This window comes from Thunnus thynnus, chromosome 19, assembly GCF_963924715.1.
Source record: "Thunnus thynnus chromosome 19, fThuThy2.1, whole genome shotgun sequence".
Taxonomy (NCBI): Eukaryota; Metazoa; Chordata; class Actinopteri; order Scombriformes; family Scombridae; genus Thunnus; species Thunnus thynnus.
Window position 1 is genome coordinate 1,883,341 of NC_089535.1, and position 11,229 is coordinate 1,894,569.

At 37.4% G+C, this 11,229-nt stretch overlaps 2 protein-coding genes across 2 annotated transcripts in view; both read left to right on the top strand.

The window, feature by feature from the left end:
* The window catches only part of LOC137170628 (uncharacterized), a 456,230-nt gene that overhangs the window by 339,111 nt on the left and 105,890 nt on the right, over positions 1 to 11,229 (top strand). The gene's annotated exons all lie outside the window — the stretch shown is intronic.
* LOC137170632 (uncharacterized) lies at positions 2,172 to 11,229 on the top strand. The gene is made up of 4 exons (XM_067574141.1): positions 2,172 to 2,188; positions 2,462 to 2,570; positions 3,285 to 3,414; positions 7,045 to 11,229. Exons 3-4 carry the CDS (start codon positions 3,380 to 3,382, stop codon positions 8,645 to 8,647), a joined length of 1,638 nt encoding a protein of 545 aa, XP_067430242.1. The 5' UTR covers positions 2,172 to 2,188; positions 2,462 to 2,570; positions 3,285 to 3,379; the 3' UTR covers positions 8,648 to 11,229.

Here is an 11,229-nt window from a genome sequence, read left to right on the forward strand (position 1 = left end):
CAGTAATTCAGATTGAAGAATCAGAAGAAACGACCTCACAGCGATCAGATTGAACAGGTAAGAAGCAGAACAGTGTTTGTTTCATCAGATTGTGTTTGATGTTGTTGTTTTGCAGGAATAAGACGACCTGAAGGTTTTACTATGAACAGAGATTAGTGGGTTAGTGAGGTATGTTGAACCTGCAGGATTTCAATGTCACAAAGGTGTCTCTCTTTTAACCTGCTACATCACCATGGTAACGCTCTGTTAAGCTGCTACATCACCATGGTAACGCTCTGTTAACCTGCTACATCACCATGGTAACTCTCTGTTAACCTCTACATCACCATGGTAACTCTCTGTTAACCTGCTACATCACCATGGTAACTCTCTTTTAACCTGCTAGATCACCATGGTAACTCTCTTTTAACCTGCTACATCACCATGGTAACTCTCTGTTAACCTGCTACATCACCATGGTAACTCTCTGTTAACCTGCTAGATCACCATGGTAACTCTCTTTTAACCTGCTACATCACCATGGTAACTCTCTTTTAACCTGCTACATCACCATGGTAACTTATGCTACAAACGTAACCTGGTCTGGAGCAGGTTATGTTCTGAGTTTCGGCTTAAATAAAAAGCGCTGTCCCTTCACTAACCACCTGATTTGCTGCCAAGTCTGTTTAACACTGCTGATACTGCAGCTATTAGAACACCAATTAGAATATTTGTTGATTTGATGTCATATTGTAAATGTGTAATGAGGTTAGGGTTACTGTGGGATGGGATTCTGTTACAATATATCAAACTGTATTTCAAATTGTAAAAGACAAACTGATAAAAATCTAAAAACTAATGAAAAAATACTTTGAACAAAATATAACAATAATAACAAAATTGATTAGTCTATTGGTATTCATCACAGATAATATTCAATCTATAATATTAATATTTCACTTTGATTTGGCCAGAATCTAAAGTGATTTCCACTGATCCTTCATTATGGGAGTCAGACCTGAATATTTAAATCTGCTGCATCAAGTTTAAAGTTTAAGAGCTCTGGATGTGGGAGGCACAGAGAGGTAAAATAAATATATAAACTAATTATGAATGAGTTTTTTAATTAATGAATTCACACGATCAGCAATTTTCTACCAGCATTCCTCTCTCGCCTTATTTGCAGCAACAGTGTTGCTTTTTGCTGTGATAATGTATTTATATTATTCACAGCTCTCCATTATAATGACCTGTTCCTCCTGACTGAAGCAGGCAGCACTCAATCGGTCCGTTTTGTGCATAAAGAGTCAAATGATGCGTCAAATGCCCCATTTAATGGAGATGCACACAGAGCCTGAAGCAGAAAGCCTGAGTTAACAAAGAAAGTTCATATCTACCGTTGTGATATTGATTGGGACAGTGTGCAGTTTTAAACATTAAAGATACACTGGAGTTAGCTCAAAGCTAATTTACATCTTTAGTCCCCCACAATCCAAACATACAACATCACAACAACAAACAGTACAAAGCAAAAAAACACACAGAACAAACCATACAAAATACAAAATACAAAATACAAAGCTACACACAACAGCACATCACATACACCCACAATGTCAATCAGAAATTAATAATGTAAACTTATCAAATTAAAAGCCAGACTACCTGCACTAATGAGAAGACCATAGATGGAGTTTAGCCTCAGTGGTCACACAGCTGATTGGTCTTTAGTAGATTTTTTAATTTGGCCTTGAATGTATTGATTGAACTGCAGCTCTTCATATCATCAGGTAGGACGTTCACTGAGTTGTGGTTTTCACAGAGAAAACTGACTGTCCAAATGCAGTGTGATGAAATGGTTCAATAATGTATAGAGGATATTCTGGAGGATCTAATAGAACTTACTGAGCGAGTGAACACAAAGTCACATAGTGGAGGAGGACAAACCATTTAACATTTATAAACTAGGCACAAATTAGAGAATAATCTAAAATTGTCAAAGCTCAGTAAATTGTATTATTGTGAGTGTCAGAGAGGAGTTACAGGAAGCCATTTTGTAGTGATCTGATCAACATGCAGCAGCAGGATGTGTGATGGCTGAGTGTGATTGTGACTCCCCTCCTCCCCTTCCTTCCTCTCTGTTTGGGTGTTTGAACTATTTTACTTTTGTTTTCTTCACCGTCATGTCGCAGATATTCTTCTCCGTATGGTAAGGTCATAACTGACAGTTTTCAGTGTTTAATGACTCCTCTCTGCTCTCACTGTTAGTTTAATGAGTCGCTCGGTTGTTGAAAGTGTTTGTGTGAATATCTTGTGTTTGTCTTCAGATCAGATCTGTTAACAGTTTGTGTTCAGGATCAATAACTGCTCCAACAGCAGGAGAGATGATGGTGACATATAGTAATGTGTGAATGTGTTGCTTTTCAATGTTAATGATGATCCATCAACAACTTTGATGTTTTCATGTTTTATATTGTTGCAGATGTGTTTCTCTGTGCTGAAGTCAGTCTGAAGTTGGTTATCTGACTCCTTTAACCAATCAGAGGGAGTTTTTAGGGAGCGTCAATAACTGACTTGTCATCATACAACAGGTAGGAAATTATTATTGAAAATAGTCTAATGTTTTATTTCTATTTGTTGTTAATATTATTATTAATTCCTGCAACAGACTATCCACTGGATCAGGCTCAATGTGGATTGGTCTTTAAGCTGAATGACTGAAATTTTTGTCAGTTGACTTAAAATTAATGTTTAATGATACATATACAAAAGCAAAAAACAAGTGTGAAGTTTAATCATAAATTCTTACTGTTAACCAGCACTCATTACCTTTCCCAAACTTAAATAACTTCTTGATAGAATTTAAATTGTATATGGATTCTTTAAAGTGAAGCAAACTTAGCTCCCAAAAATTGTGTTTGACTGTAAAAAGCAATTATCAAACATGACAAAAAGTAAAGTTTATATAGACACCAAATGAGTTGCATCATGCTGACGTCATTATATGAACAATTCATGGCAGGACTTGATACATAATCAAGATAAAACACATTATCAGTGTCTGAAATAATCACAAAAACACTCACATAATCCCACACATCTATACAAAAATATAAATACATAGAAATATGATTAAAAAAATAACATTTACAACAACAAATATATAAAAATATATATTTGTTATAAAATATAGATTACTTAGAAGAGAGATACAGAGAGACTGTAGAAAATAATATCATACACCACCATCAACAACAACAAAGTGATGCTTGAGTTTTGACTTCAGACTGTTTTCTTCTCCACAGACGTTGGAAGTGAGTGAAGTTGTTCCTGAAATCCTGCACAGCAGAGACCAGAATCTCCTGATCCCAGCTGTGTGTCCGTAGAGATCAATAGGACCATGGACTCATCTCTTCTTTCCAAAACACATGGAGAGTAAGTCAAGATAATGTCACTGTATTGTTTAGGCTTTTGAACATTTGCTGATGAGGGGAAGCTGAAGCAGCAGACAGTATCAGGAGACCAGAAGCACTGCAGATTCTGTGCTCACAGAAGGAGCACGAGGAGAACATGTCTCCATGTCTCTGATGGAGGTCACTGAGGGGGAGTTAAAAACAAGGAGTTGATGAGATACACTCTGAGATGCTGAAGTTTCTGGACATTGTGGGGCTGTCTTGGCTGACAGAGAAGGGGGTCCAGAGGATATGATCTAAATATTGAGGTATCACACTGCTCAACTTCTCTGGAAAGTTTATGCTGGATGCTGGAAAGGTGGCAGATCGTTCAAACTCATATTGAGGTTATCATAATAAATATTTGGACCTTAGTTGGAAAAAGTTTCAGATGAGCTCAAGAAAAAGCTTCTCATTTGGAGTCAAAAAAGGATCATCAGGAGTCAGAGTTCTGAGCAGCAAAATGTACTTTAATGCCAGCAAAAAAGGAGAACAATATATAGCACACAGGGCTCACCACATATGTTCTGAGTTCCTAGCCAGGGCATGGTCTGTTATACCATTTGGGTCTCCATAGGTCACACCCTTTGTCCAACCTCTTTATACTCATTACACCATTATAATTTCCTTACATCATCTGTTGCAGACCCAAAATCTCTAAAATAGGTTTTGGGCTGAATCCAGTCATGCTCTTTTCCTTTTTTATAACTGTTTAGGGTCACTTTACACCATTATGGCCAAATCTTCTCCTGGCTTTATCTTTCTTATAAGTTACTCTTGCCATTTTACACCCTTATTTCTTAATCCTTTCTTGAGGTTTTTTTTTTTTTAAAGTGAAGTTTAATACAAAAGGTGACGTTAAATATAAACACAATATTTTGTCTGGTGCTCTGGGTGTGATTACTTTTAACATATTCTGTGCCAATATATTAATCACAAGTTTTCTGTGATGTATACATACAATATAATAATAATTCAATACACTTCTGCTTAATGTTTATCATCTTAACAGTAATCATTTGCATTGCATTGTGTCTTTCTCTCAGCACATCAGAAGTCTTATAAAATTACACCACAAGGTGAAGTGATGGGGATTCTGTCCTGGTCCTGGATTTGGGGATGCTGGAAGTCAGTCAGAGTTGGGGGTGCTGAGAGAAAGTTTATTTTATCATTTATATCATTATTTTAAATGCTGTGCAACATTCATGACTTTTGTATTAATCTGAATGGCCAAAGACATTTTACACCAGTTTTATACTATTTTACACACAACAGACAACAAACTTAAATACCAACATGCTGTATGTCAAAGCAGCGTAGCAGCATATTCAGCTATGGACAGTTCACACACAGGATGCAGGTTTATTCCTAATCAGAAGATGATTTATTGTAGATAGAGCCACAACCACGTTATACGGTACAGGTAACAATACAACAAGGCACTTGAAATTTATAACACACACACACACACACACACACACACACACACACACACACACACATACATACACACACACACACATACACACACACACACATACACACACACACACACACATACACACACATACACACACACACATACACACACACACACACACACACACACACACACACACATACACACACATACACACACACACACACACACACACACACACACACAGCAACCAAAAACATTAACAAGTAACTCTGAACAGGCTGTAGGCAGTGCTTTACAAACAGGCTTTCATTGATAACTACACTCTAAAACACAACTCTACACTACAGAGACGTCCTCTTGCTCTCATTTGAAGCATGTTGCACTACCAGATCTGTGACAGAAACAAGAAATAACGTAACTTACTAAATGATATAATCAATTCATTCATACGCCCTGTAACTGGTGAGACAGGAAATTATCTGCAACAGCAACATAACTAATCATCCAGTAGCACCATCACACCAAGTTTAAAGCAATGAACACACAAAGCATCTGAAATTTACAGCAAACCACTACATAATATAAATATTGTAACCCAGACCAAAGTGAGCCTGCATGGCAGCAGGAAACATAATAAAAACACATCTATTATTGGTCATTAATATTCATGATACTTCACATCTAGCTACGTCACGTCCTCTGCGTTTGTGCATCAGATAAACAGAAAATACATTGAATGTTCTAAAATGAAATGAAATATCATAAAAAGAAAATAACAAAGGCTGGATTTTAACCATTGAACAAACCAAGTTTTATAGACTGCATACACTAAAATGCTACTCTGGATCAGTGGACCAGCTGTTTACCCTTTCAAGGATCCTGGAGGGAGGGATCATGAGAGTCTGTCCGTCTGCTCTGCAGGTGTTTTGTAGAACTGTAGTGTTTTTACATTGTGTGGTCGTCATACTGAGTCAGGCCATGATCAGTTACGAGTAGTCGAGTCCTGCTGGCACAGTTCAAGTATGTTTCCACTGCACACAGCATGGCAGGGTAAAAGACGTTGTTCACCTTGATGATGTGTTTTGTCAACAATCAGCTCAGCTACCAATCAGGATCACAGCAGCACAACTCAGACAAAAAAGGCCTCCAGCTACATGCTGTTTGTCAAGCATATAGTTGTGAGCACAGTGCAGTCATTGAAGACAACCCAGATCAATGTTTTTAATTTTTTCATGTTGACTTTAGCAGTTTAACAGCAAGAGGACAATGTTAGAGAAATATTAGTCAAGTCAAGTCAGTTTTATTTATATAGCACCAAGGGCACTTTTCACATAGTATAAATAATAATAATAATAATAGCAGCAGCAGTGGGCATCAAGCTGGACAGCAGTCGGTCTGTAGCTGAAGGTTTCCTGCGAGACGAGAAAGCACAAAACCCCGCTGAAAAAGCCAAATTAGTAACATGCATTGATGTTACATGAATACATACAGATGGAGAGGAGGAGGAGGAGAGAGGAGCTCAGTGCATCATGGGAAGTCCCCCAGCAGTCTAGGCCTATAGCAGCATAACTAAGGGCTGATCCAAGGTGAGCCTGGTCAGCCCTAACTATAAGCTTTATCAAAAAGGAAAGTTTTAAGCCTACTCTTAAACATAGAGAGGGTGTCTGCACCCCGGACTGAATCTGGAAGATGGTTCCACAGGAGAGGAGCCTGATAGCTGAAGGCTCTGCCTCCCATTCTACTTTTAAAGACTGTAGGAACCACCAGTAAGCTGCATACTGGGAGCGCAGTGTTCTAGTGGGATAATACGATACTATGAGCTCATTAAGATATGATGGTGTCTGACCATTAGGAGCTTTGTAGATGAGGAGAAGGATTTTAAATTCTATTCTTGATTTTACAGGAAGCCAATGTAGCAAAGCTAAAATGGGAGAAATGTGATCTCTTCTTCTAGTTTTAGTCAATACACGTGCAGCTGCATTCTGGACCAGCTGGAGAGTCTTTAGAGACTTGACCTTATTCATATTCTACAATCACAGATGTCACAGCTGCAGTATTTATACTCCACTGTACTATTATTCATTTATTAAACCAGCCACTACTGTAGGCATGTATATGATTAGAAATGTGTTTAATTTGTCAGTTTGATGAGAAAAGAACATGTTGATTGAATCACTACTTTTTCTACAGGACATATGAGAACATCATCTCCAAAAGTTCTCTGATCTCTTCAGGATCTCCTGCTGTCTACCAGCTGAGACCAGAGAAAGAGAAGTTTGGAACTCTGATAAGAAAAACTGTTGGTGAGAAAAACCTGAACAAGAAAAACAAAACCATCTTACTTGTAGGTGAAACAGGAACAGGAAAATCTACTCTGATCAACGCTCTGTTCAACTACACCATGGGAGTGAAGTTTGAGGACAACATCTGGTTTGAGATCGTAGAAGAAGAGGAGAAGAGAAGTCAGTCAGTGAGTCAGACATCAGATGTGATCGTGTACCAGATCTTTGGTTTTGAAGGTAAAACTCTGCCCTTCTCTCTGACCATCATCGATACTCCTGGATACGGAAGCACAGAAGGGAATGAACATGATGACATCATCAGTGAAAGATTATTTGACTTGTTCCGCTCTGAAGATGGAGTTCATGAAATTGATGCAGTGGGTCTGGTGCTGAAGGCGAGTGTGAATCGACTGAGTGACCGACTGAAGTACATCTTTGATTCAGTGACGTCTCTGTTTGGAAAAGACATTGAGAAGAACATTGTCACTCTCATCACACACTCAGATGGAATAACACCTGAAAATGCTCTGAAAGCTCTTGAAGATGCAAACATTAAATGTGCCAAAAATGAGAAGAATCAGCTCGTTCACTTCCTGTTTAATAACAACCAGACCACACAGAGAACAGAAGAAACAGAGTTTGTTTTAGAGAACGCATGGAGGGTAACAGAGAGAGGAATGAAACGATTCACAGACTTCCTGGAAAAATCTAGACCTCAACAGCTGATAACAACAGTTGAAGTGATGAAAGCACGCATCAGAATAACAGCCTGCATCCATAACCTGCAAGACAGAATCCAGCTGATTGAACTAAAACAGAACGAGGCCCAACAGACTGAAGAAGCTCTGAAGAAACATGAACAAGAGATGAAGAAGAATGAAGAGTTCACTGTAGAAGTTGATGAGGTCTACAAAGAGAAAGAGCCTCTTGATGGAGGGATGAGGTGGTTGTTTTTTTATGAAGGAGCTGTCACCTGTAACATCTGTGAAGAGAACTGTCACTTTTCTGGATGCACAATGGCCTGGAGTCCTGCACACTGTGAGGTCATGAAAAGAGGTCGCTGTACTGTTTGTACAAGGAAGTGTCCTGCATCAGATCATGTGAAAGAAAAGTGGATCTATGTGAACAAGACCAGGAGAGTTAAGAAGACCTTTGAAGATGTGAAAGAGAAGTATGAAAAGAATAAGGTAGATCATGAGCAGAAGAAGAGCCTTCTGGAAAATCTTCAAACAGAGATGGAAAAACTGAAAGCAGAGAAGATTCAGCTGCTTACAGAGGCCTACCAACATGTGGAGCAACTAGAGCAGATCGCTCTGAATGTTAATTCATTGTCCACTCATGTCCACTTGGACTTCCTGATTGAGAAGATGAAGGAGATCAGAGCCACAGAGAAGGTCAAGAAGCTGGAGGAGATCAAAAAACAAATGGATGAAAAAAACAAAGCAGGGCTGCGATATATGTTTGGTAAACTAACAGCAGCTGGTAAAGCAGTTAAAGATAAAGTGATGTAGATGAACAACATCAGACAGCTGTGTAGACAACAAGCTCCACACTGTTCATATAAATGTTTAAACATCACAAACATTATTTCATTTTAATCTTATTAAGTGTGATGTTGATAATTGTAATTTTTTTTTCAGACACATAATCATCTTTTAAATTTTAAATTGTGTGATTCTTGGAAACCGCCTCCTCTGTGATGTATAACTGTTCATTTAGTTTAATGTTTAATTATCATTTGTTGATCCACTTCAGTGAAAGTAAAGCCAGAGTTTATCTTATAGTGACAGCAGCTGTTGGTTTTCTTGTTATGGATTCTCACATCAATCACTCTCATAGTTCAGCCTCTTTTCTGCTCTCAGCTTCATCAGATCAAAACTCTTCATCAGTGTGTTCAGCTGCACTTCAGTAACCAGTTTACAGTCGACTCTCTGCACTCAGCTGATTTCTGTCCTGTCATGTAAACCAGAAACCTGGTTTCTGTATCACAGTAGAGGATTACAGAAACCTGAGGTTCCTCGATCCTCACTTGAACTGGAAGTCGTTCTGCTCCGCCATCTTGCAGGTCGTCCCAAAGCTCTTATTCCTGCTCTGAGGAGCCATGAGTGAAGATACACAAGAGCCTTCACGTCTTTTACCGACCGACACGCCTCCTTATTGGAAAGCTGATCAGTAGGCTTGTTTCAGATGAACTGCTCCTTTCTTGTAAAGTGGAGGGATCAGGCGGCAGCATCAGCAGGAAGCGACAAAAGCTGCAGTCAAGTCAGACAGTTTCCAGCAGCTTTCAAAGAATCTACAGGAAGTCACAGAAATATTTACATCCTGTTAGATCTGATCCTGATTTAATAAAATGTTATCAGATCAATCTACTCAAGCTCAGCTGATCAATCACTAACATTGTTTTAATGCTGATCTGTATGATAGAATATAAACTGTTAAAATGACCTATAATCAATAATCAAAACAACATTTATTCTGTAATCTCCAATATTAGACTATTAAATTATTTTACATAGAAATGTAACTGTTGCAGCAAGCGGATCACTACCTGCTGGTCAACATGCCGACTGTAATCAGCTGATGTCACACTAATCAAACTCATTCACATCTCATTGATGAAAGACAGAAATTCTAATAAAATGAAATTATTATTTTTTTCTATGTAATTTAGTTTTTGGGAGAGATCTTTGTATAAGCTTTTATCTTCTTATCTCTCCTGCACAGATGTTTATTTACTTTAAATGAATGAATAGTTGAGTTTATGCAGGTAAAAGTGTGTTTGTTACCTACATGTGAATGTCTCTGTGCACATATCAAATGTTTCAATATTGTATAAAAACACTATTTTATGATGCACAAACAAATAAAGTGAAACACAAATCAAACCAACTCAAATTGTAAGCAGAAATAGACATTATATCATTTATCTGTCAAATATTCACATCAATAATTAAATAATGATATAATCTTCATATTGTGTCTGTTGTAATTTTTGGTTATTGAATGTTTTCTGTCTCTTTGGATGATAAAAGTTGTCATCAACACATCTGAATTCTTAGTAGAAGATCAGACAACTGAAATCCAAAATGAAGATAAAACATCATGTTGTTGATCAAACTCCTGAACCAATCAGCTCTTTGATCAGGTGACAGCCAGGCGTCTCCCATCATGCCCTGATCCTTGCAGTCAGTGGAGAACAGCTGCGGCCAACTTGATCTCGTCAGGTTGTTGTTGCCCACGTGTGCTTGATGTCAGAGCAAGTTGGGATCAAGTCAAACACAAATCCAACTGGCAAGAGTTTTACTGTCTAAAGCTGAAGGAACATCCAGATCTGTCTGTGTGTCCTTAACATTGGAAAACCTACTGAAATATACAAAACAAAGATAAGATTTAATTTAATTTAATTTGAAGGAACAAATGTCATTATTAAGAAATGACATCTTATGCAACATAAAAAGAAATGGTGGTCTGGAGGTACTACGTTTTGAAAGATTAAATAATAATTTCAAAGTGAAATGAGTAACTAATTGTAAATCATTACTAACAATTATGTAGAAATTAATTGGCAGAAAATGGTTAGTTGGGGACAAATTTTGTCTTAGTAACAAAGTTAAAGAGGTTTCCTTTTGCATTGAATATATCCAGCAAAAAAGACATTAGAAAGATTTAGAATTAATATTGAATATTTTGCAATTTCTGTGGACTAGAAGAAGAAACAATGTGTCATTTGTTTTAAAACTGTATGTTTACTATAATATTTTGGGTTAATGTTCAGCATTATATAAGAAGAAAACTCGGCAAACAATCCAATTTAAGTATAAAGACATTTTTATATGTTTTGAAGGCAATGAGACGGAAAAAGATATTATATTTTTTGTGCTTTTAATTTTATCACAAGATTTATTCTTTTTACCTTTGAAGAGAGTTACGTCTAATCTTTTCCGAAAAACATTACAATCGCGTTTGTATCAGAAATGTAATATCTAAAGTGTAAAAAACACGTCGCATGTTATTTTAATGTTCACAAACAAAGCTGCACTACACACGTAATTTTGCTGCAATTAGAAAACAACTTTAGAAGTGGTAGGAACTA